The following is a 27,534-nucleotide window of genomic DNA, read 5'->3' on the forward strand; positions in this document are numbered from 1 at the left end:
GTTTTCTACAAATGCACGTTTTTGATATACGGTTTAATCATTCTTCAAGCTGGAATTAATGCTGCGCTGATAAGACAATCAGAGGAACGCGGTATTACATTGTTTACGTTGACATGTAGTAGTAACACCTTTATCTAATTTATAGCCGGGGCTAAACGACGAGATTACATAATTTAAATATTACATAATTCATACAGCTATGTAATATGGAAACCGACGATAGGCGAAAGGCGCAAAATAAAAGTAAATGGAAGAGAGAGATTTTCTGAGAATTTGATTCTTGTTCCATACAGATACCATTTGGAAAGTCTGCATTTTATCGAAAGATAAAGAAAAGCACTTTTCGCGTTCGAAATCAGCATTGCGTTCTTCGGTTGTATATAATTTTTTCGAAATCTTCAATCGTAATAGTTATCACTTTCTCACACACTATAACAACGATTGCGTTAACGTTCGCTGAAATCTCTTAGTCCCCTATCAAATTTCCGCTAATAAAGGTTGATTTGATTATGGCCATATTATATTAACGATATGTTTGCTATCGTACCGTCGTACATTTAACACGCCTATAAATTTTTATAGATATTTTTGAAACCTTTATAAAAATTCACGGTAAACCGCAACGTACATCTGAATGTCATTTATAAACAAACGCACATGTGAAAGTAAAGGAAAACGTACATTACGTATATATATTAAACCGGAGTAATCAGTGACGTAACGTATACGAAGGTTGTTTAGGATTGCGAACCATCGATTAGGGGGTTACTAATTCTTTTTTTTTTTCTGTCGCAATATCGACTTTGTTAGGTTGACCGAGAAAATAATGGGGACCCAGCTCTCGGTTCTCTCGCTCCGATTAAAGACGCCCTCCCTTCGCAGAACATGAGAGAGAAAAGAGCGCGCTTGGTATCCACCGTGTAATCCGAGGATCACGCCTCTGTGATAAATTACATCTCCTGCCCACACGACGAGATACTTAGAACAATCAGATCCTTAAAACAATATTCGATCACACCTATAGAACACGCGCGCACCGTGACAATTTTATTCAGGACGGAGAAGAACGCGGAGTGGAAGAATTCAATATATTTCAGGGTAGACTAACTTCTCTGTTTCGTCTCGAAAGATCGTACAAGTATCGTCGTTAAAACAATCGATCAAAGTTTAATCTGTATAGTACAGATAAATATCATAATTTCGAAACGTTAACACTCCCGTTTTAATTCGAGTTACGGTTGTATAACTTGTAATATTTCTTTATCTTTTAATTTATCGCGCTATGGCATACAGCGCGACATTCATTCCCGAATGCTATACCTTTTGCGTGAAAATATTTCCGACCGCGTCCGCCGTTGCCGGGAGAACGTTTAACTTTTATTACACGCGCCGGCGTTATTTTACTCGGAATACCATAAATCATCGATGGTCGTTTTGATCGGTTCGCTATCTAGCGCGCGAGCATCGGTGTGGAATCTGCGCAAGTTTGCACGCATAAACGATCCGACAAAGTGACATCCTAACGAGCCGGCATAGTTGTTAGTCGAGCGAAGATTCCATCGAGTAACACGTATACACACGCACACGGACGTAGGTCTGAAATTATCAGCTACAAGGATAAGATATAAAGAATAAGGCATAGATAGATAGATAGATAAAGTTTATTACGTATCCTTCAACAGCTTCGGGAGGCGGAAAGAGGGGTGCGGTAAACAGTTATATTTTTCTACTTCAATTCTATATATCACTGTAGAATGTGTTGTAACAACTTTTTAATAACAGATTAGATGATCTCTTATTAATCAATTTAATGGTTATATATTCAAGCGTCGCTACGAATATTTTTTTCAAGGTAACGTCGAAGTAATGAGAATCGGCGTAATATATTCTTCAAGTAATTTCCGCTAATACATCCCGTTCGCGCTGCTGCGATTCTTATACACACGCTCGCTACCTCGCTCTTCGTATCTCGCTCTCGCGTTTCATTGTGCCTCGACGACCCCGGCGCATCTCGCGCGATAATCCTTTGAATTCGATATTGACTCGGCTGCGGTCGCGGGACACAATCGCTCGCCGCGATAAGGCACGAGTTTTATCAGCTGGACCACCGCGCCGCACCGCGCCGCGCCGCGCGCTTTCAGCGTGCGACGTATACATCTCGTATAGATAGCAACGTCCCTCTCCCGATCGCCGAAGCGGCGATCTCTCTCGCTATCGCGCCGATTATTAATCGGCGCCGACGTAACGAGATGCAAATGAGCCTCACGTGTCGGCGTCGCGTCGTCGGCCGCGACCGGCTCTCGCCGATGGAAACGGACGCGCGATGATTAAGTACACGGGCACGTTCGCTCGATCGGAACCCGGTCCGTGTCGACCTTCTGATGATAAGAATTTCATAATTTTCAGTTTCTTTTTTTTCCCCCCTTTCGTCTCCGGGGTGAAGGTCGCGAGCGTTGCGCAACATTTCACGGAGACATTTAAAGCGATATATTGTATTAGGTAACGTGAGAGTGGAATCATACGCGTATACGTCACGTGTGTTTATTATGGTAAATTTGCATATGCCAATTTTTCTTCAATTACCCGATTGCCGAAGTTTTCCTCGCGACTTAGCGTATCGTCGCACCAGCTATGACGTAATATTTTCATAGCCGTTTCAATACGCCGTTATTAGCGATACTCTATAATGCCTACCGATAATATAATGGACCTACATTACATCCGGTTTGTTCCAAACCGTTAACCGAAGAATTAGTCCGTGATAGGGTGTTTGAACAGCTGTTTAGCATTCTACACTTAAACCTTATCCCGCTCAGAGAGCAAAACTCTAATTTTCCCCACGACTGATCGATCTCTCGCGCGCAAATTCTTCTCGACGATTCAGCTGTCGCGCGCGCAGCGAAATTATCCGGCGGTTCATTTCTAATATTACCTTATTGTGCACATCGTCGTAATATTATTACGCTCGCTCGGTTTTTTTTTATATTTCACAGTGTATTTCACTGTGTCTCGGTACCGAGATGTATAGGCCGGGGCAGGCTGGCTGGTCGCTGACCCTCACTCCGGGTGGCCGGTGTACGCTCTTGTATAATAAACCGAATTCGATCGCGAGAGACACGTCGAGCGAGGTCTTTCCTAGATCTATCCGCCGTATAACCGGCGGTAAAGATAGCGTAGGGGGATATATAGTAGCGAGCTCGTGGACGCGCGAGCGCGAGCGCTATGCCGCTTTTCATTCATTACTCGCGCCGCACACGAGTAATAATTTATCTCCACCCTCCCTCCCTCTCCCCTCGCTCACGATGCTGGAAAAGCAGGCTGTGTGTGCCTACTGCGCGGGGGGAGCACACACGTGCACCGATCGATCACACGCGGAACGGCCGATTCCGCTCCGAGGTGGCAAGACGGTGATAGCGACGCGACGCGCCGAGAAATCATTGTCCTCACGAGAACTCGGGGGAATGTTTACGCTCCCATTTCCTCGCTGAACATCCGCCGTGACTCTCGGTAGTTCTTTAACCCGGGACGGGAGTGAATTTTACACCCCAGATATCGAAAAAATGAAGATTACAGTAATTTTAATGTGCTTTTTTCGTTTTTAATATTCTTTTGTTTTTTCTCACTTTTTTTTTAAAAAGTTGAGTAAATCTATGTACATATTGTCCTTAAATACTAATAAATTATAGAACAATTAAACATATGCAATATGTAATTAATAACAATGGCTTTTAATTGGTATAAAAATCACCCTAGACCATTTGTGCAAAAAAAATTAGGCGTCCGTTCCCGGGTTAACTCATTGTCAGTATCAGTCCGTAAGAACCATCATTGCTTATATTCTAATTATTGCTATTTATAAAAGATAGGAAAAAGTGTGAGACTTCATCAGACTTTTTTTCGTGCAAAATGTTGAACTTCCTTGAAAGTTCCTTGAAATCTTTTTTTTCTTTGAAACCGATATTTTCTATCGGTTAATCGATAATAACTCTTATATCGAGACTTAATAGTTGACGTAAATCATGGGTGACATATAACAACACTCGATTTAGTTTATTAATTATGAAGATCACGAAGCTTTCCTATAGATATAATTTCTCAATTAAGGAGGCACGCTATATCTCGTGTATATTTTGTATGTAAGACGCGCACTGGAAACATAATTTAATCTCAGGGATAAGATAATTTATGTGCGGACGTTGAGAGATTTTAATATAGCTTGCAATTAACACTTATACTTATGAATGTATTTACGTATTTACGTTTCTTCATGCCAAGAATGCAAATCAATAAAATCAAGAGTCAAATGAGGAATGTAGAAAAGTAAATCTCATTTCCCGCACTTCGAGATTTGTAGAATTGTCCCTTCCCATTTTTTTTCCTTCAATAAAATCGAAGTGTAAATATTAAATGTTGGTTTTAGCATGCGCGCGTTTTATTTATATCGCTTAGGCGAGAATCAACAAACGTTTCGCCCACTCGATCGTTCGTGCGCGCGCTTTCGAAACGTAAACAACAGAGATTCGCGACCAATACCTACCTAATTCTTTCGCCGCTATATCTGGCAGCCGGCGTACACGTAAAAACCCTGGCTTTAACTCGCCGTTCTAATTCTAACACCCCCACGGACTATATTTACTAAAGCTTTTCCCATTCATCGCGAACACGCGATCTGTCGTTATTACGTGAATTAACGCGGCGCGGCGCGGCGCGTCGCTGCACCGGTTTTACCCCGTTATTTTCGTCGCGCTTCAATTTACACCGCGTCTCATATCAAGATCGCGTTTCATAATCGCGCACGCACGAGACGCGATCTAATCGCGCGGGTTACAATCGCGACGTCACTCTCATCTCCGATTTACGTCCGAAAGGGACCGCGATGGACCATCAGACGGCGCGACACTTCCTTTATTCATCGATGATCTTTATCTACCTATATAATGTAAGTTATAAACTGATAAAAATTAGAAAAGAAAATCTGAGTCTGAACGTAGCGAAAAATTAACTAAGAAAAAAAAGATAGTCGGCGATCTTAAACAAATAAATTACTCAAACTTAAACTCAAAGTTAAATGCGAGTACCATCTTGCGATATAATTGGAGATACACTCACGGTATTCACATCTAAAACTGAAGACAAAAATGCGGAAAATATACATCAATTACACGATAATTGTACGCTTTATATTTTAAGCGAGTTTTTAACATTCTCCGATTATATCGCGTAAATGAGAGATTAATTAGCCTGATTTGCATTAACTTTACATATTAATTTTATAAGAAGGACGGTTGCGCGACATAATCACGCGACGAGTAGCTATACCATCGAGCACCGCGGTATCACGGTACATCGAATATACGACGAGAACACGAGGAGCAAGTACAAACGATGACTCCGAAGCGCTTCGTCATTCGTGCTTAGCAGTTGCATTCTATCTTCTCTCTTACATAACGTATCCGTGATGTATCGCGTCGGTGTATTGCCGCGATCAAAAATATACGCGAAGAGAGGCACGACGAATGTATCGCGTTGCCGTTTCCGAGCTCTCGACTCCGCGCGATCCCGTCTCCGATAACGCATGCAAATTTTATTAATATTTGAACAGCTTTCGGGCCACCGGCGCCTGTAATTGAACCGTTAGAGTTACCGCCGAAATTGCGGCCTCTATACACGTGCGAGAGCGAGGATCGATCGGTGATTTCTCCTCGCGAGTAATCGTCGAGTCGCTTTCGTCCGCGTCGTCTTACGCCCGTTATCCGCCTATCACGCGTTTTGCCCGTTTTCTTGGAGCGTTTTTTTTTTTCATTGGCGTTTGGCTTATTAATCTTCTTCACATTATCTTGTGCCAGAAAAAATTATACTTAAGTATAATTTATATTCATGAATATTTTATTTGTTCTTAATCCTAATCGATATTTCTTTTTCTTTGCCTCATTATTTTACCTGATAAGCATTTAACGAGTTAAACGGATACATATGCGTATTCATATGTTTTCATGCATGCTCAATACACTAGTATAATATACTATTTTCGCTCGCACACGTATTTATGAATCGGTGAGACGTTAATCGCATCCTCGTGCTGATCGATGAAGTCCGATCGATCGGCAGCTGCTCGGCGCCGATCGAGAAACGTCGTGGCGATCTCGTGGAAAATGAAAATTCCAGAACGGACGGTAGATTGTAGCAGCTATTCCAACTGCCATTGGCTTCCGTTCGCACGCCTCGATTAATCGCGCTTCTCTATCATCAAGACATTACTGGCTCTCCGGGTCTATGTGTGTGCGCGTATGTGGCTCACCACATCCACTCTCTCTCTCTCTCTTTCCCTCTCTTCCCCCCCCCCCTCTCTCTCTCTCGCACAAGCTTTACTCGCAGTAGGACAGCGCGCGCAAGGTGGGATAGGGGCCAGGGGGAGAACACCTGTGCAAGGTTGAAGAATACACCACGACCACTCCTTGTTTGTCGCAACCTGTTAACGCGCCGCCTGCTCGCGTATGCCGGCAACAACCCTTCTTCGTCGTTCAACCGACGGGAAAACTTTAGGGCGTGTAATTCCCGGCAACCGGTCGGCTGACCGACCGGTCTGCACTGTGATCATCCCGGATTATCGTTCTTCGTTGTTTCTCAAATCCGCTATTGAAGCCGGCCGAGACCGCGCCGCCGAGAAATCGATCCTCTGACGCAGATCGCTCGGCGAACGAATGGTGGTGGTGGTGGTGGTGGCGGTGGCGGTGGCGGTGGCGGTGGCGGCGGTGGTGGTGACGGTGACGGAGGTTGTAGTGGGGTAGTGCACCCCGCGTATAATCGGATCCCTCCACGAGAGCTTTTCCCTTCGTCACCACGTATCGCGTCGACCGAACATTGCATCGCATGCCGCAAGGCATGTATACAAGGCACTCGAACGCGTGTACGTGTTTAGCACGTATGCGAATAGGAAACTGACTTATTCATTAGCTTCTCACGCGGGATGCGAGCAACGGCTTTCCTTTATAGTTGTTTACAATGTAATCCATATACCTTGTTCGAAAAAAAAATCCGTTATATAAACAAAGTTTTTTTTCGACAAGAGACATGGGCTACGGTCAACGTGACGCTACAAATTCTTTGGAGCGTTCTTTTCTTCTTCTCTTTTCTTCATTGAAAGAAAGAGAAGAAGAACGCTTCAAAGCATTTGTAGCGTCACGTTGACCGTAGCCTTTAAACGTCTGTATGGAAAGTGGGGGCAGATAAAATCGTTGTTTTCTTACTACACTCTTATGTAGGGTATTTCGTGTATGAAACACATAAAAATTTCATGCGCGTGAAATGGGGGAGATGCCATAAATTTTATTAACGTTTGTTCTCGTCGTGTTTAACTATTTGCCTGATGCAGAAATTATCAGCGAACGTGAACGACGTCAGTAATACGGTTTGCAATTCTGCTCTGCTGGGAACTTATTTAATTTGGACCAAATTATTTGCGGGGCACAACGCCGCGCGCGAAATCATAGTTATAAATAATTATCGTCTTTTCAAACGTAAAAGATCGAACTGGAATATTATTGCGACTTTGTTGCTCTTTACTTGATCACTATTATTCTTATCTTCTTCGGGAAAATATTGCTGTTAAGGATGCCAAAGAGACATCTTCGGAGCCTAGGAAAAAAGTGTGAGCGAAATAAAACACGAAGTGTACGCAAATAAGCGCGTCGTTATCAGTAGCTATATTATGTACTCGTGTCGTTATTTCCCTGGCCGATCGTTTGCATGGTAATATTACACAGCCAAATTACAGACACGTGTTTATATCGTAGAGCGCGCCGTATATCTTTTCAATCTTGCCCGACTATCTACATTTTCGCGAACTCAAAAATCCTTTCGCTGAACGTGACCTTCGTCACTCACCCATATCAATAGCGATAAAATTCTTGAGTCACAACATTGCCAATTGGCTGCTTTATCGAACAGCGCGTTGCACAATGAGATAACAATACGAATCTCTACGTCTATATCGCAGAATTGTTCTTCTCTCTTTAACTCCACAAGTATTCGCACTGATGTACTTTAAATATCGCCAGTTTCACAAAAGTCTGTTTTGTTAGAAACAGACGACGCACAGATAAACGTACGCGTCCGTGTATTTTAAGTGTATAGATATAAAAATAATTTACAAATTTGTTTGTGTATCAGTGTTTGTTCGTTTCTTTCTTGACAAGTGGAAATAAATGCCCGAATAATTATAATTGGGAAAATATCACAAACTGCTGAGTTCATTTTTCGTTTATTTTAATAATTTATCAACATGTCTATTAGAATTTCTAATCGTTCATTAACATTTTTAATTTCTAATTGAAAGTAAAATGCAACTATGCGACGTACGAATTTACATTTATTTTTTCAGCAAACTTTTCGGACTCGGACTCATGTCGTTATACGTATAATTGTACACATATCGATGTTTGTTACGAATTTCGTCTCAATTTTATGTAAATGTGCGGCAAACGTGTACGGCGCCGTATTTTTTTAATATAGACGGGCGGACAAGGGGGAGGCCTCTTTAACTATTGAGGACGAAAAGAGGAGTTTTCGACGCGTGGAAGGAACGTCATACCTGCCGCATCGATCGCGTATTACGCAATTTAGGGCACAGTAGGTACCATGTATTACACATTCAGGACACGGTAATGGCATTGAAGTAATAATCGCCACCCTCGCGTCAGCCTCGGGAGACACGCATCGCTCGACTGTCGATCGTTTCTCACGAATATAGCGTGTCGATAAAGAGACATAGGTCATCGGAAAAATATATGTATTTTCGCGTTTATCAAACGCTTATGATTTTACAACGGATACAATCGGATGATATGTTACAAGAGCGAGTTATTCCGCTGAACAGAGCCAAATCAAATTCGAGATGCAAGGTTTCGCCGATTCAGTTTCTTCCAAGTTCTGGAGTTCTAGCAAAACTCCAAACGGGGCCGAATAAATCCCATCCCATTTCCCATGTTCCCGCGGAACTTTTTATTCAAACCGCGCGGTTGCCAAGGATTATTGAATGCAAATCGCCCGGTATAGGGCGGCCCCACGAACTTTTCTCTCAGACCGGGGGGAGAAGATTGTATTTCTCCGTTATATTTTCACCGCATTAGCGATGGATCGAAGCAATTAACGCTATCTGCCACGATACGGCATATGGTTGCGAGAGATAAAGGAATCGCTTTCCATTTCCCAGCTGACGTCATTGCCAATCGCGGTACGCTATGCGCGTACGAATACAAAGGTCCTTTTAATTGCTTCAATTACCTAGCCACCGATGCTTCCGAACATCATAGGGGAAAAAGCAAGATCTGCTTTCCGCTCCATATCGTACGATTCGCAATTATCTATTCTATCCTCTTTAACGATCGCGTTACGCTGAACGTATTGATATTCACGCACCGTTAGCCGATTATCTTTAATAAGCGGTCAACCCGGTTTTTTCTTTAACAGATCGACGTGTCTCCAATTTTCCTCACCGTTTGTCAACTGTACATAAATCGAAGATTCTGGTCGCAAGGTCGCGTTTATCCTTAATCTTAATCATTTGCAAGCAAAATAGGGAGACTCTCGACTTTCTTTTTATCTCACAAAGTCCATCCTCGATATTAGAATGTTTCACAACGCGTTGAATAAACCTCGTTGATTAAACTCCGCTGTTCCGTTTGGATTTATTTTGACCTATTTTTATTTTTAAAACGCGATAACAGTCCGTATTGATTGTCGCGCTTATAAATTCTATATTTCATTAAAACCGCGCAATACTGGCGCGCGTCCATTTCTAAACCGCATTCGCGCACTAAATGCACTCGAAGGAACAAAGCGAGCGCCGTGCCCGTAGGGTCCAGTTTCCTCCTTTTTTTTTTACCGGAAAGACGCCAAGGAGCTGGACGTGCGTCCCTCGCGTTGTCCCAGCGCGACGATGAAACGCGCGAAAAATCGCCGAAGGTGAACGAACGTCGGGGGATCACCCGCGATGATCGTGCCAATCACCGATAATAAAATTGTCGACGCGAATCGTAGCGTTTCGCATATTTTGCATCACGCGTTCGCGCGCGGCTGGAAAAGCCATTTGAATTATAACGCACGATGAATCATCGTCCTCTCGGCGATTAGCGCGGTTGAGTTTTCGTTGCTGCCGCTACGTCTCTCCGCCGGAATGTTTCTCTCGCGCCGCCGCCGCGATCCCTTCAGCATCTCGATGCCGCTCTCGAATTCCTCGCTGCTCCAAGCTCCGTCTTTCGACAGTTCGTAATAGTGATCGCGAAAAAGGAAACCTTCAATGATATGTTTCTTCTACAATTTTTTGACTACAAAAAAATAGCAGTTACTTAAAAAAATGTCAATATTTTTTTCTTAACAAAGGTATCGAAACTCTGATGGTTCTCGAGCTATAATTCGGCGAAAAAACGGCAGGCTTTTAATAATTTAATCTTCAGAATGAGCGAACAAATAACGTTATCATTTATCTTATTGTCAAATAGATTTTGAAGTGAATTCCGAAATTTGGCAAGTTGTGACAAACATTTTTTGGTGCTTTCGCTGAAAAGAACCTGGTGCCAGATTTTACAAACAAATATACGTGCCTTAACATTTTCTTTTTGAACACGCTGTATATCTTCTGTTGTTTAGTTACTGAAAAAAGTTCAATTATCTTGTTATCTCGGAATAATATTTTTTATATGGGTATCTTTCTGCAAAACGAGTTATCTCGGGTTAGTAAGGTAAACGATTAACGGGACTTTTAAATTTTACAAGTCGTTTGTGTAAAATTTCACGGATTTTGTTGAAAAGTTCTGATAAATCTTCTTCCGTCCCTTTCTTTTCTTTTTATTCTTTTGTGCGTTCTACGTAGTTGCGTTTTAGGAGTCTCGAGTTAATTGGAAGGCACGCTACGCGAGAAAAGCTTGATGTTGCGCGAAGTTAAAGATTTGATATCGCGATGCAAAATCCGTCGACCCAGAGTTTATTTTTTGCCCGTAAAAACACACCCATCGGCTTAAATTAGTTCCCCTCTCTCTTGACACCGACGAACTTATTTGTGGGCCCGAAACAGTTTAATTCGGTCGCGTTTGTGGCTAATTCTACGCCGTACCGTAATAGTTCCGTATTTATAGTATATTGCGGCTAATATCGCGGGGCGATTAATTTGTTACCGTCCATCGTTATATCGTCTGTCGTTGCGCGTTTTTAGAATTGTATTGCAATAATAATGACAAATCTTCTTTTGGACAACGCATTAAGAATTGATACGATTGACAGCTCGGCATTTTGAATAGCGGAGAATGAGCAACATCTATAAAAGCGTAAAATTGATGACTCGGAGTAGGTATATCTGATATTTAACTACTGTATTAAAAAAATAATGCGCGGACACACACAGCGCATTATGAAACAGTATATTGACGCAATAAGTAAACAGCATAAGCTAGCGTCGATCAAAGATATTACGTTAATAACAGCGAATTAAATTGAATGTAAAAAGCTGAGAGGAGAAGACTGAACGACTCGAAAAAAGAAACTATATTTCAAAGCAATTTGCAAATTTTTCGAATTTAAATAATTCTATATAAGATAATTTCTTAAAAAAAAAAACCCCCACTGGATGCCAATCATTTGATTTTTTTAAATCGCAATAATCGCTTTCGATCGCTTTGGTTACCTTTACGATTGTCGTTTCACTAACGATAAGTCATCAGTAACGCTACCTGGAATTGTGATTTTTCCGCGACAGATTTCTTCGAGAACTGACAATGAGATAAATATTTCCTTTTTTTAAGAATACCTGCTGCAGAATGGACGTGCGTTTTATCTTAACACTTGGTTAAAAAATTCCGTTATATTAGCTCGTCGCTCTTGCGGCGGTAGCTCAATTATCAATTGCAATTGAAAAACACCTTCTCCGCCCATAACAACGTCGCGCACGACATCGTTCCCTTTTATTCCGCTTGAAAGCCACAATCTCGCTGGTGGTAAACGATTCGACACTTTGTTTGCCGGTCCGTGGGCTCTCTGCAGCCAGCATGCACGCCAGCCGGCGCTTTGCGAACTTGTTCGTACGCACGGCATCGTAATCGATACATGAAAGTGACACGCGCGCGAGTTTCCATTGAATATTAGGTTTTAAAGCGCGGTCCAGTTATGTCGCTCTCCGCGCGAACTGTCGCGCTTGTTTATCGCTGCTAGCCTTTTCCCGTAGCATCCCGAGGAGCAAACCCGAGCGACGGGATTCGTTTCAATTCAAAGCGAAACGTCCCTCTCCGCTGCTCGGTAACTTTTTCTATTTTTTTTTCTAGCTTGTTTAAAATTCTCGCGAAAAATATTTTTCCCGAATTAAATACTCGGCGACTTGTATTCTGCAAGATACAAGTATAAATATTTACGTACTGATTTTCTAATATTCGCTTTAGCACTGGGAAAAAGAAAACTTCGATGTTTTTACATATAAATACTCTCACGATTTTTTTACACTGTTTAGTAATGTATCATAAAATATAATTTTAATTTCCAAGGGAGTAAAAATGTTTTCTCTTTGTGTGTTGCAGTGTTCTTAATATTCCATCCATTGATTTCGAAGACTTGCCTCTTATTCAAGACGTGGTGCAACAATGGGTCGAAAGAAGATTCAGATTTCACGTATCACGGACGAACGGAATCGTCAGGTAATTACAAGTACCTATTCCGGTCAAACAAGGCAGACGACGTTCCTTTATGTAGCGATTTGGCGCTAATTGCAATTGGTACATATTTTCGGGAGTTGTAACAACCAAGAAAATTAAAGCGTACGCACGGCAGAGATACGTTTCCGTCTTACATTCTTGCAAAAAAATAACGAAAGGATTTACAAGTCGATATTTTAAATAGACGTTTTAATTCTATTTTTTGCCTCTCTATGTAAAATATAGAATGATGCATAATTAATGTAATCGTCTCTCGGGTAAACACGGCTCTAGAGATACATTTTTTTTCCTTAAAATAAATCTACGCTCGCGAGATGAGAAGGAGTAAGGAGAAAGAAACGTATAAGAACGCGAATAAAAAGATCGGACCTGCTAATTATTATTGATGCGATCTTACGTAACGTTACTGATCGGGTAATTAACAATTCGACGAATTAATATTCGCGTCGGGTGTGCCTGCAACTTTTTAGCAGTCTTAATGGCTCGAGAAACCCCGCTGACGTTCACCTTCGATGCAAACCCCCCACCTCTGCTTTTATATGCGACAGGTGACCTTTAACAAGCGGAAATTCGGCGTGATGAAGAAGGCGTACGAACTGTCGGTACTGTGCGACTGCGAGATCGCGCTGATTATCTTCAGTTCGAGCAACAAGCTGTACCAGTATGCGAGCACCGACATGGACAAGGTTCTCCTCAAGTACACCGAGTACAACGAACCCCACGAGTCCCTCACCAACAAGAATATTATCGAGGTGAGTCCCATTTATCCGCCACCGATTCTCAGGATGAACGAGGACGCGCCAAGGATCGAAGTATTGACGTCGTCGCTGATTTTTCGTTAAACTCTCTCTTTTTCTCTCCCGATGGAAGAAAGGAATATATATATATGTATATTACACACGTTTCTGAATATGTATATATGCAATATATGCCAAGGTCAAGACAGCGGTGTGTCGAATATACAGGGTGTATCGAAGAAGCTCACTAGGAATCGCAAATGACAAAAACCGGAACGGAAAGGATCCTCGACAGTTTCAATGTTAGAACACGGATTAGATTTTCTTTCGCACCGCTATTGCGTGTTAAAGGGTTCTCTTTCAGGGGTACGAAGGAATAGCAGGGCCAGTTTTCAGATGTGATCCGGGCGATCCTTGGTTTAATAGAATTTTAATCTGTGGCTTAATTAATCGGTCAGATGTCACGACATTTAAAATCGTCGATTTTGAAAGAAACTTTAAAAAAGAAATAATATTCTCAAAAACAACACGTATACCTACATCCCGACACGTTTACACACATACAAATGCGTGTCGCTGTTTTACGATGACCGGAAAGTTTTAGAACACTGACTTACGTTCTTTGCACATATTTCCTTTTTATTTGTAAAGATTATAAAATCGACGGTTTCATGTCGATACCATCTATCGCGGGACACGGTTTCAACTTCACGATGGGAGCGACGCGGCGATCCCTTTTTCTTTTCCTACGCGAGCGTAATTGCGAGAGTAAACCGGGTAGGATAAGAGAAGCGCGCGTCTTGGTGTTAAATTAACGTGCATGTGAAGGTTGAGTGCCCTCGGGCGGTGTGGTCACGTGAACCTGTCTGCTGACACTTGCAGGCGCTCAACAAGAAGGAGCATAAGGGTGCCATGTCTCCAGAGAGCCCGGAACCGGACGCGATCGAATACAATCTTACCCCGCGCACCGAGGCCAAATACACGAAGATCGACGAGGAATTTCAGATGATGATGCAGAGGCATCAGCACAATGGCAGCAGGGTAAATATTCAAATCAAGTTAAATGTCAATTGCATCGGGTCGAGCTTATGTTTATGCAAAAAAAGTTACAGTTTCTTCTTTATTACGTTTATTATTTAGATTTATGCAAAGCGCTTGCTGCCAATTAACTTGCTTGTCTGAAATCTTTATAATTTTTACGGAATACGAATATAGGATTTTATAAGTTATGTGATTTCCAAGACGTCGAATCTCTCAAAGTATCTTATCAAAAGTATTTAGAACTCAGTTCTGTCTGTCATTTAATTTTACTTGTATGGAGACTAGACAAACAATTTAACATCTTAAATTTATTTCTGTCAAAGTAATATGTAAATATGATATTTTATTCAAAATGTTTATTTTTCTATAGAAAACAACGTATGCGATTTTTTCCTGACTTCGCGACAATGTTTTTGCAACAAATGTTAAAGCAATTGTTAAATATTTCATTATTTTAAAATACATACGAGATATGTGTATAGATTATACAATTACACATATATATATATATACAACGATAATATTTTATATATTATTATCTTTTATTATATATTTATTATTATGTGCAATATTTAAAATTAATATATTATACACAATTCATAATTTATTGGCAAGAATTGATTATATTTTAATAATTGATTTAAAATGAGAATAATTATATAGAATTAATTTTTGCTTGAATAACAAACAATAAAGAATCTGAATTTCTCTATAAGAAATTTATTTTATATATTTATTTTATTAAAATTGTTTATCCAGTTGTTTTTATAATACTATTTTCGCTGTGTATGTATGAAAAGAATCAGATATGAGTGTGTCATTATACAACACGCGTCATTATATTACACAAAGTTAAGACAGAACAATAGCAAATTGCAAATTTGCTATGAACTGCTCGGCGCAACGCTTATATACATATATATCTACACTACAGATACTATTAATTTGCATTGTGTCTGTTGTGATTGCAGACAATGGGACAATCGAATTATACGCTACCGGTATCTGTACCAGTGAACAGTTATGGCGAATCTCTTCTTGGATCTAGTCCACAGATGGCACATACCAGCATTTCTCCACGTCCATCATCGTCTGAGACGGATTCAGGTAGCTTTAATTAGTAACAGAAGACTGAAACAGCAAATTCCCGATATTTTCAAGAAATTTGCGTCTAACTTGTTAAATTATTCGTTCTAGTGTATCCCCCGGGAGGAATGTTGGAAATGAGCAATGGCTACCCTCCGTCAGCGTCACCATTGGGTGGTTCACCTAGTCCAGGACCTTCGCCTGCACTCGGGGTCGGTGGAGGTAGTGCAAATAAAGGCAGCAATCCGTCTAGGCATTCGCCGCAACCTCCGCCTCCGCCACCGCCTCATCCTCACAGGGCTAACCTTCGAGTGGTTATACCAACACCACTCGCGCAATCTCTCTCTGAAGACACTAATTATGATGTAATTGTCTCATAATTGTTAACTTTAAATGGGTGTTATAAACAAAAAATTTGTCCTTTGTTTTATAATGAAATTTTTCTGAATTTCTCACATTCATGAATTATATTAAAACATAAGGTGTAAAGCTAGAAATTGGATTCCGAATTAAGAAAATAAGATCTTTCTTTCTACCAAAAATATTTTGACCGTTAGAGAAAAAATTCTTTATCAATTGCTAAATCTTATATTGTGTATTTGATAGAAGCATTAGGAAATTTACGATATGTTGTGCATTCATGCTTTCAGAATGCCCATACGCAGTCTGCATTGAATACACCTGTAGTAGCGTTACAAACACCAACAGTACCAGCCGGATACTCTAGTTTTGGACCAACAGATTACTCCTCGGATCTCGGGGGCCTTGCATGGCCCACTCATCAGAGGTACGTTGTTGATGACTTATATTCGGCAGCCACCATGTCCAGCATCAGGTAAATCATATTTCATAATTATTGTTGTGAAAGAAAGCTATATGTCCAGTTGGTATGACATATTTTTAGTTATTTTATTCACATTAGATAACAGATGATACATTTTCGGTTCTAATCGGATTAAAAAATTGAGTACATGTAATAGAATATTACACACATTTTAATAAATTGTAATTTGATTACAATTTGTTTACGTGCTGCAAGCGTACATAAGTTTCAATTAGTTTCTACCTTCTCTTTATTCTCATTCTCGTAGTTATTTCTTCCTGTTTCTTTCTTTTCTTCACTTGTCTCTTTTTAAATTAATTCTCCATATGGATATTACTTAATGGAATAATTCGCACGAAACTTGTCGCTGGGTAGCTGTAACGTAATATATCGACCACTGGAGCGCTATAGTTTTTTTTCGGTTACAATAGTGTTTGGCATGTCATTAAATTATGGAATGTTGGAGTGTTCTTCATTTTCATCTACAGATTGTTTGCGTAGTTGAGTCACACACTCTTATGGGGCGATACATTTATTAAAAGTACATTCTCATGATTCATATCATGATTTTATTAACTTTCATTCATGCATGATTGCACGTTCTCATATATGTATAGGGTTGGGATGAAAAATTATATAGCTTCTCGCTACGCTAGACTCGATAAAAACATATTCACACAAGAACATATTTTCTTTTTGAGTTTTCTAACTGTTTACATACAATTTTTTCCCCCGTAGTATCACGAAACTTTTTCGATATTGCAGTGGTCTTCCTCACCTAGCTGTATCGAGCAGTACACCGCCACCATCCACGTCGCCTTTACCTGTAAAGATAAAAAGTGAACCGATAAGTCCACCCAGAGACCCGCACGGCGGTAACAGTGGGTCCAATGGTGGACCCAGCAACGCCAGCAATCTACACCACACAAACTTGAATGTCGGTCCATCGTCCAGTACCGGTGCCCCACCGCCACATCACGTGTCTCATCCGGGGCCTCAAACACTGAACTTAGTATCGAGCAGACCGAGTAGTAATCCACCTCCGTCCCATTCGGGTAGCATAACACCGACAAATCTACCGTCGCCTGGAAGTGGTGCGGTCGGTGATATCAGAACGAACCATTCTAGCGGTGGCGGGAACGGAGGGAACAGTTCAGACTATGAGAACGGGCCGCTCATGAAACGCTCGAGAATCACGGAAGGTTGGGCGACTTAATGTCGATTAAATTGTTGCACTCATCAGTTGTTTGATACCTCCTCGACGTACAACGGCATATAGTGCTTGTGAGTTCCAGTATAATTAAACAAACTCCTTTTAAACGTCTTTGAGACGCGTACTTCGTACTATCGCGATAACGATGGCTACGGGAATGGGTACGCTTCCGCCGTAGCTAGCGGAGTGGAAAAATCTGTTTATATTTTGAAGCTGAATACAGAATATACATTTATTTGAAGAAAAAAAAAAAGAAAATACGGTGCCATAATGTTGAAACTTTATATATATATTATATATATGATAGATACATATATATATTTTCATGTATATAATATGAAGTGTTGTTTGTATATATGTCATAAAATTCGTAATAACTTTCGCGATATGGCATTGTGTCATCGATGCTTATCGTACGAAAATTTATGCGAAGGGAAACAGTATGTTAGGGAATACCCAAATACGCAGTACCCAAATTGTGAAATTTCTGAAAGTGTAATACTGAATCTAAAAGAGCTTGTGAGGAAATCTACACATAGTGTAAGATTTATAAAGACCAGAACTTACCATCGCAATTCGTTGTTGTTTTGTATGGTATAGTAGTCAGAATTACGCCATAACCCGTTAATACAATCTTGCGCTGCAAAAATATGCTTTGTTCGGAAACATTGCCATTGCGCTTCATAGACATCGTATTCCATGCAACAGCCATTCATTTGTGGGCAACTTGATCGTTCGCGGAAAACTATTAATTGCGGTTTTCTTGTCACAGAATTTATATCGAGAGGAAATTTTATATTTTACTTTGTACATTAAGATTTTTTATATTTTTGAATTAACCAACTAATTTTACTGTTAACGTGAGTTTATTAACGGTCTATGGTTCCCGAACATGCGGAAATCGGCTGCTGTACTCAAACTTTTCATGATATTCTATAGAACAAGATTCGAAATTAATATATTGAGTTATGAGGTAATACAATAGATAGGCATATTATATAGTGTTGATTAATAAAAAAAAGATATACACACAGCGCGCGTATAGATATATACATACATCTATATATATATATATACACGTTATATACATTTTCCACAAGTATTTTGCACATTTGTATAAAGATTATGGAGGAAGAAAACTTGAAAACTTTGCAACCCTTGAAGCCTAAAAATATGTAACGAGAGTTTATATACTACAGGTATATGCCGTATAGTAAAAATGTGATTAAATAAAACTTACGATAAGAAGGATTGAGTGATATTAATGTTAATAACTTTAATCGTAAATTTTTAAAGAAACCAAAATTATATTTCTAAATACACTTCATTATATTTGCCAACCATGATCAATTTTATGTATCTTAATCTGTAGTTCTTTTTAATACAAAAACTTCCAGAAGGATTGATAATGATATAATTCTATATATAGAAAACGAAAATGGTTTGTTCTTAAGGTGAGAATATCTAAGAAATATTTCGTCGCAGAGATCCATTCTGTGATATATAAGAAATTATATATAGAAGAGTTTATCCTTTTCGATATCAGAAACGCGCGACCTTCTCGGCCAACAATCACGTAAAAGTAAATCTAAACGATATTTGGCAAAACAGGGTTGCAATTGTATAACGATGTAGAATTTACCTTCTTCCTGAAATCAGTAAGATGAAAATGTGTCAAGATGGTTTCAATGTATGTTTTACAATCTCAGGATGTATCCTGGTGAGAATCGTTCTCGAGAACTGTATTTGATAAATTATTGTAATTAACATACTAATGGAATACGCAGGTATATGAATGAATAGTGCCTGGCACCATTTGTGGCCCTCCTGTTAGGATGCTTTCCCAAATCGTATATGCAGTACAATTTGTTAATAAAGTCTTGAAAATAATAAGCTACTTAAGCGAATATATATATGTATATTCGAGAAACGATATATGATGTTGTAAGCTTTATAATGTGACTTTTTGACAAATAGCGTGGGAAGGCAACCTTTATTGTAATCGAAGGTTGTACGATGAGGTATGACCCTCGATATTCATTTTCTTTATTAACGCATATTAGAAATGTTTCATATGACTGTACGAACAATCGGTATGTGGAATATGAAAGCGTAATGCGTATAGTCATTAATCTTAATCACGAATTTTTAAGATGATCACAAAGTGCAATCTCTTAGCCAACACACTTTTTTATCAAACAAAAAAATATAAAGAAATTGTTATTTTTCATAACGAAGAAGTAAACTTTAATGTATTAAAGATATATATGTCTCCACTAGTTATTAAACTTTTTCCTATTGACACGAAATTTATTATATTTAATTGATATTTAATTGTAATATATTCTATTCATATATTACGAAGGATGATTGTATATGCCTGGCTCGCAGGTATAAATGTTTCTAAGTGGATTTATATTTTGAAATTTTGTTTTACGTTTAAATGCATTTGATCGGTACATTAAAAAGGAACATGAATAAAATCGAAGGCAATCTCTCAACGTTGTTTTACCGACAATATGATATTCTCTATTGTGACTTTTTCGTAACTTTGGACGTAAAGTAAAAAACGTTAAATCGTTAATTTTATCTCGGCGTTGTTACATTGGATATAATATCGGAAGTTAAAATTCCTCACATATATGTATCTCACACAGGATATAATTTAAATTTAATCTTAACGAGTATTAATGAACCCAAAACTTGTTAATTCTTTCTCTGAAATGCCCTATTGTGATATCGAAACTAACATGATTCTTCTGCATAATGAGTCCATCTAAAGTCATTTTAAGTGTTCCGACATCGACACTTCTATAACAGTCACAGTGTGATGTGAAAAGCATGAGCAGTACTTTATATGCAAGGTTTATATGTACTATCTGATCTATTTTACCATAACATACAGTACGATAATGCATAACAAAATCCATAAGAGTAGGCAATTTGTTAAATGTACGTTAAGTACATGTACGTACACTTCAATGTATATTTTTAATATGAAGTACGGTGTAAGTTATATCTGTGAGCAAAAATAAGTTGATGTAATTAAAGATGTATTCGTCTTGATCGGCACAACTTATGACGAAGATTACATTGTTGTCAACGTCGCAGAATAGAATCAAGTTCGTACCTTACAATTTTCACGTGTTTGACTGCAAATATTGAGAAACATTTTAATTTTGAAATATCATTTGAAATAATAATACGGAGAAGATACATTATCAATTTTGGAAGACTTTCATATCCCGGTGACTGAAGCTGTATTCTTCTGCGTAAGTTTCTTTTCTTAAAATTACGGCTAATCTGTGTGATATATATTACGTTTAAAATATATATTGCGTTTAAAAAAATATTCATTGTGTATTCTAAATACTCTTTGGTTACTTGCCGTGAATTACGATCATACAGTTGTGCCTCAAGATTTCAACAGATATTCAATACGTAAAAGTAATGATAATTATTGTAGTTAAAAACTCAGAGACTATTGAAATTGTTGGAAACGCTGTGAACGAAATGGACCATCGTTAGAAGAGCCATACGCGTAAGATAAAATGAGGTCTACGGATGGTTAGACATTTTATATTGCATAAACTAAGATTGTTTGGAAAAGAGGCCATTATAGGCTTTAGGCAATGTTCGCAAATAATCGAATTGCAATGCACGGCACAAGTACCAGATCACTGTAACAATGTAGCAAAATAAAATACAATGTATATGTACTAGCCACAACTGTTGTCACCACAAATATAAATAAATATATAAATATATATATATATATATATATATATATATATATATACATATATATATATACACAATTAAGTTTAAATACAGATTTAAGTACTGGACATATCTGTAAAGCCAAGTAGCATCACATTTTTAAACGTCATAAGAATATCGTCATTTTACTGTTACTATCTGTATCTGTGCATTTTGAAACTGAAAACGGTATGACCTGTTTGATACGTACACAATTACACCAAAAGTTATAAGATCCTTCATATATTTTTTAACATATAGTTATCATATTATTGAGTTTTCCGCTTAGTTTTGAAATGCACTCTGTGAACAGATGAAGTGTATGACGGGGGGGGACATACTTTAAACATTATTATGTAGTTATACACGTATTTGTATAATACAGTTTAAAGGGGAGGTTGTTTAACAATTCCTCAAATTGCGTATCATACTGTTACAGTTAATTTCGAGATACAGTTACATTGTACAATGTATAAATTTTAAATAGAACAGTATGTATACACAGACACGCGCACACACACACCCACACAGACATACACACAAAAGATTTGCATCATGCATACACAGCCGGATGTATGCATATGTGGATATATATGTATAAAAGTTATTATAATAATGTGTAATAGTAATAACATACAATATTATATAGTCGTGCGTTACGTTAGCTGATAATTGCGAGAATAAAGGAAAGTAATTCATATAGTGCCATCATAACTGACTAATTAAGGGAATACCGATTTTACGTTTTAAGTAGTAATATCATAGGAGAATATATTTGAGGAAGGAAAAAGAAATACTTACAATGTTGAAGACAAAGACTCGGTTTATGTTTGTAATAATAATTATAATGTTTGCCAAGTTTGTTACGTAAGTACGAAGCCATTGAGAAATTTTATGTGCTAAAATCTTAAAGACATAACTTTATTCTCTTATGCACATTCAATGCCACACGCAATAGTACTTGAGTACACGAACCCGTCGAACCCGGTTTGTGCGCTCATGGAGATGGCGTAAATACGCTACGGACACGGAATTACAAAGCCCCTTTGTTTGTACGTTATACCTTTGGTGCTCGACATTACCCAGTTATTGTTATACGTTATTATTACTGATCTGTATATGACCATGCTACCATATTGCCTATTATTGGTCAGTATAATCATTGTCAGAGTTAGTGATAAATAATGATTATTTGATAACGCTCTGTGTACATCACACACATACATACAACATTGTAAACACATACACATTGTGGTTATATTTCAGTGTATCAGCATAATGATATGATTATTACGATGTTGCCCATAGAATACATTTTACTTGGTTTTTACATTTGGCAGTATTTTATTTTGGCATTATTCCATCCACCTGTAGCTTTTCTCAACGCTCAACTCTCATTGTTGACTTGTACGTGTAGTGCGTTCTCTCATTTTTGTATATTAACATTATTTGTACTTGAGAATCAGAAATCTGAAATTATTTTGCGAATTCATCATGTTGCTCGCATGCTTCCGCTGTGTATTACTTCGCGACGATTTGCGATCTTTTCTAATTTTATATGTAAAACGTTACTTACCGGCTCGATAAGTTTGTTATCATAGAAAACGTGTTTTGTTGCTTGTTAATAATGCCCATCTTTAAACTGTGTTTTTGTTAGGTAACTGTAATGTTAACACGTGAGAATCCAATCTACGTTATATCAATCTCATTGCGTTTTCTAAAATCTCACGACACACGTCGAGTTGCTTACTGAAACCAACTTGATTATGCATAAAAACTATAACAGGCAACTACTTCTATAAATAGTAATCGAAATATTTAACACATTTATGCAGAAAAAATATATAAGAAATAATTATATAAAGTCAATAGTCAATATTACATGACGGTTAATAGTATATATGCCATATCCAGCATCTTGATACACTGGCGTTCAAATTTATTGAAAAAAATGTAACTTTTAATACATATATCTTGCCATTGAAAAAACAAATTTTTATTTACTCATTATTTTTTCTTGAACTTTTAGTATCATTGTTTCATCGAGACAATTGTGTATATTATACGCGTACCTATATTATAATATCTTTATTCGTTTACGCGCAATTCTCTCTCGAGGATGTAATATATTTTTAATATACATTTTTCTTGTGTAAATCTTTGTGAGATGCGATATTTTTGTAACGCTGATGTCTCTACGACAATTCAGTTAACTGTGGACCTGTGTCTCTCGGAAAGCGCGATGATAAGAAACAATTTTGAAATGCTTAATGCGTAACGAATCTTCGTCTCTCATAGATAATTATATCTTAAGGAGTAATCACACAACACTTTGCGCGATTGCAAAAGAACCAAATTTCTTGCGAGCGGCTCGATGTCGTATGTATGTGATTACGCGTTACGCTAAAATACACTTTTTGAAACACGAAGGGATACGAGCTACACACAGTTTCAGGATGTTGTTCCTAGAATTCTGTGAAGATATATGTGTTCACAGTGATGGAAAGAATAAGATATATATTAGCGTTCTTTTTTTTTTCCGAATTCACAGTCTATAAATAGCTGCCCATCGCATCAACGCCCTTTCCTTTTTACCTTAAGTATGTAATCTATATATGGATTATATATCTTGTACTTAAATCTGGACCGCGCGATGTGATGATATTTTATATACCTGTTACAAATCGGAGACCAGATGTCGTCGCTCCAATAACGAGCGGGCAAATTTAAGACATACCAAATTTTCTCTTCCGTTTTCTTTTTCTACCGCTTAACGGAAATGTCTATGTTAATTACTTCCGCATTGTACATAATGTGTCCCTCAGTCTTTGACTCATCCTCTCTTCTTTGGACGGTCAGACGGACAGTTAGCTATGTGTTCTAAACTTTAGGGATCTCGACCACGCGTCTATGCACACGCATATACAAAAGTACATCTATATATACACACATACAAATACACACGCACATACACACAACCACACCACATACATATATACACTTTAAGATAAAAGTCGGTATGCTATTCAGTGTAGCACAATTGGTTTGCACTGAATATCAATCTTCATTGTGACGTCCACTAATGTAATTTGCAACGATTGTAATCACGTAAGATAGACATTGGAGAACAATTGACCCTCTCAAAGGGAAGGTCTGAAACAAAACCTGCGAATCGACATATCTCGTTATCTTAATAATGTACGAGTATTTAAATACGTATAGGCGTATTTGACTGTATTTGAGAGGAGCGTATTTTCTTTTCATTTGTAAGAGGGAGATATAATTCATAGTTTTTCGTGGTTTGCAAATAATTCGGCATAATCTTTGCGAGTTCTATTTAAATAGATATCTCGGACACAACACACACGTGGAAAAAGTCTTTGCGACGTTCTTCAGAAAACGTTGTTAGATATCTTTAACTGCGTTGTCTGCATCGTTCTTTTTATATTACAGCTATTATAATTTACAGAAGCGTCAATATTAATACAGATTGTCGATGGACATTTTAAATGATATATGTCTGTTCCTCGATTTTTGCGCAACAGTTCTATTTTTACGAAAATTTCTTTAATATTACAAACTGGTAATTTAGGGTGGACTGCTCATTATCTTCTCCAAACTTTATATTTCTCCATGAATCAAGGCAGATGTAGATATAATTTAAATATACGAGCCACGAAGCCCGGAATGGTCAGTCAATTCTCTCTTTCATTTATTTATCTCTTCTTTCTTTAGTAAAGAATGCTCTATCTTACGTGCGTACGACCGTGTGTCTATCCTCTGTAGAAATGCCTTATTATCACGTGCCTCAATTAATATTTAAACTGTTCACCTGCTTATATACCTATTACTCGTTAGTCTACGTAACGAATATATATGTGTAATATCGAGTTATTCTTTGTACTGCTCTTGTAAATATATTCTGAAGAATTAATGTCACCCTGTCGTCTATACTGTGTACACTGTCTCGTATATTATACGTTTCTACCGTTCTTCCACTTTTACCGAAACGCACAAATATCTCTCCCTCTCTGAAAGATCGTCTCGTAAAAAACAGTTAAATTGAAGAAAAAACAAAATCATGCTTACATTTTTATTCGTATGCTCGTAGCGTATTTGTTTGTACGTTTATAGAAATATTTAATTTCCAATCGGAAAGTATTCGCAAGGTGATTTCCCTTTTTTTCTTTCTTTTTACTCTTGTCTCTTAATTTTTATCACGCGCAGGAGACGATTTGAAGAAAACGTAACGCATTGATTGAAATTTCAAGTATGTTAAATTGACTCGCAAGTTTTCGAGCTCGATCTTAATTCTGAAATCTTTAACATTTTCTGGGAAAAATGCGAAATTATTTTTCTAATCATTTTTCAATATTTTTATTATTCTTTATTTATACTACAATATTCATTATTCTTATTATTTTTCTTATATAACAGAGATAATATAAAAGAAAGGAAGCATATTTTACATGTAATTACATATAAACAATTTTTTAGACTAATTTCGAAAACATTCGGAGGTTTTACGCCAATTCCGATTCTTTTCAATTCGCTTTCAGGGACGTCGTACTTTTTTTAATTTTTCCGCAAACTATCCGTACGTCTTCGTATCGCATGTATATCGTAATACGCAATCCAGTCTTTTCCATTTCATTTCCGCTTTTTCATGTTGCGTTTCCCCTCCGCTTAATTACTTTCACACTTTTCGTACGTCCGTCCTTAATTGTAAAGACTGATCGGCACGTAGTGACATACGAGTTTATTTATGCTTTTATAATCACATTTTTTTCCATTCCAGCACGAGCCGTCATCGGCACGAACCTCATTGAAATTTATTACGCAGAAACCGGAAGATATATAAGTTCTTATTCTCAGTTCTCGGGAAAGGGGCTAAAGATGAGCGCAAATTCGCGTGCACAAGCTTGTAGCTGTTATAGATACTGAACGTGAACATAATTTGGATAAGGAGATAAGCAAATCCCTGCGAAATTTTCAAATTCAAAAAAATTCACTTTGCCGCGAAGTTTTGTCCTCGTTTGAAATTCCGAACTCTCGATCGATGTATCGATCGTCACCTATATAACGAGTTCATACGTTTTCCTAATTCTTTCCACGTGCGAGAGATGGCTGCACCGTCGCCACAACACATTTTGAACATAACCTGACATTTGTGCGTTGCTAAATAATGTACTTGTGGATGCACATATTTTAGACTTTATAATCGTACATATAGGTAGATTTACGTATGATATATTGTGATTTTGTAACTACGTAAGCCGTAAGTCGACGGAAATAAATCTGATTGTGAAAATGCCGCCAAAATCCGCAATGGTAATTCCTCATTCCTTTATTTCGAAAAAAAAAAAAAAAACAATTACTTATGTTTATTTATCAGGACGGTTAAACGTGACTTTCGCATTTATTTCAGAATTCTAAACGCAACAGCGGGAATAAAAAGAGCGTGTCAGAACCGCGTGTGCCTCCTAGGGCGGTATTAGATACCGGCAACGCGAGCGGTTTGGATCCGGAAGCGCAGGATTGTTTTGAATTGGAACTATGTTGGTGTATACAGCAGTTAGAGGCGAGCTTGGCGACCGGCAAGTTGCAGGAGAAGCAGGCGCACGAACTCGGCAAGCAATTACATTCGTTGAAAAGCAACACTGCGCCGTTAATAAAAAAGAGGCAGATAATGAGGAATACGTTGGGGGACTACAGAGAGAAAATGGCTGAGGACGAGCGAAAGTTGAGCAGGACCGTATCGGCTGTCAAGTTTACTAATACTGCCTCGGCAAGCAAAAAGTCAATATTTGTCAAGAAAGCTAGTGGAAGTGGTACACAAGATTCTAATAGACAGATGGACGATCATAGAACGCAAAATACGTTACGAAGTACAAAGCAAGCTGTTAGCGACAGTAATAGAACTGACACTCCATTTCGGTTTGACTTTCAAGCGTGTCAATAAAATTAACTTTTACAATTGTATAATGTACCACCTTATTTGCGTAACATTATCCTGATTTAGTTCAGTTATATGTAGACATATTTTGTTTTTAGTTGAAGGATTATTTGTAAAGTATGGAGTATGATTTGTTATAGTGAAATTATGATTTACATATGGAATTCTCATTTTAATTTATGCATATTCGTGAAGTTTAGTTAATATATTATGAAACATCAAGA

The 27,534-nt window shown here is 38.2% G+C and overlaps 2 protein-coding genes across 6 annotated transcripts in view; both read left to right on the forward strand.

Annotated features, from left to right (window-relative positions):
* Mef2 (myocyte enhancer factor 2) overlaps nt 1–22,684 on the forward strand; it is a 69,277-nt gene extending 46,593 nt beyond the window's left edge. For 2 of the 5 annotated variants that reach the window (XM_071771050.1, XM_071771051.1), the window contains exons 2-8: nt 12,561–12,677; nt 13,244–13,447; nt 14,315–14,473; nt 15,445–15,580; nt 15,671–15,924; nt 16,210–16,394; nt 17,148–22,684. In XM_071771050.1, the coding sequence (XP_071627151.1) occupies nt 12,624–12,677; nt 13,244–13,447; nt 14,315–14,473; nt 15,445–15,580; nt 15,671–15,924; nt 16,210–16,394; nt 17,148–17,598 (1,443 nt within the window). In that variant the 5' untranslated portion in view covers nt 12,561–12,623 and the 3' untranslated portion in view covers nt 17,599–22,684. The remainder of the gene's footprint in view (nt 1–12,560; nt 12,678–13,243; nt 13,448–14,314; nt 14,474–15,444; nt 15,581–15,670; nt 15,925–16,209; nt 16,395–17,147) is intronic. The other 3 variants (XM_071771054.1, XM_071771052.1, XM_071771053.1) reach the window with 3 other exon arrangements.
* A 2,763-nt stretch (nt 22,685–25,447) lies between these two features.
* On the forward strand, nt 25,448–27,333 carry LOC139808737 (UPF0488 protein CG14286). The gene is made up of 2 exons (XM_071771060.1): nt 25,448–26,685; nt 26,783–27,333. Exons 1-2 carry the CDS (start codon nt 26,665–26,667, stop codon nt 27,314–27,316), a joined length of 555 nt encoding a protein of 184 aa, XP_071627161.1. The 5' UTR covers nt 25,448–26,664; the 3' UTR covers nt 27,317–27,333.
* Nucleotides 27,334–27,534: the final 201 nt, after the last annotated feature.

Source organism: Temnothorax longispinosus, chromosome 2 (assembly GCF_030848805.1).
Source record: "Temnothorax longispinosus isolate EJ_2023e chromosome 2, Tlon_JGU_v1, whole genome shotgun sequence".
Taxonomy (NCBI): Eukaryota; Metazoa; Arthropoda; class Insecta; order Hymenoptera; family Formicidae; genus Temnothorax; species Temnothorax longispinosus.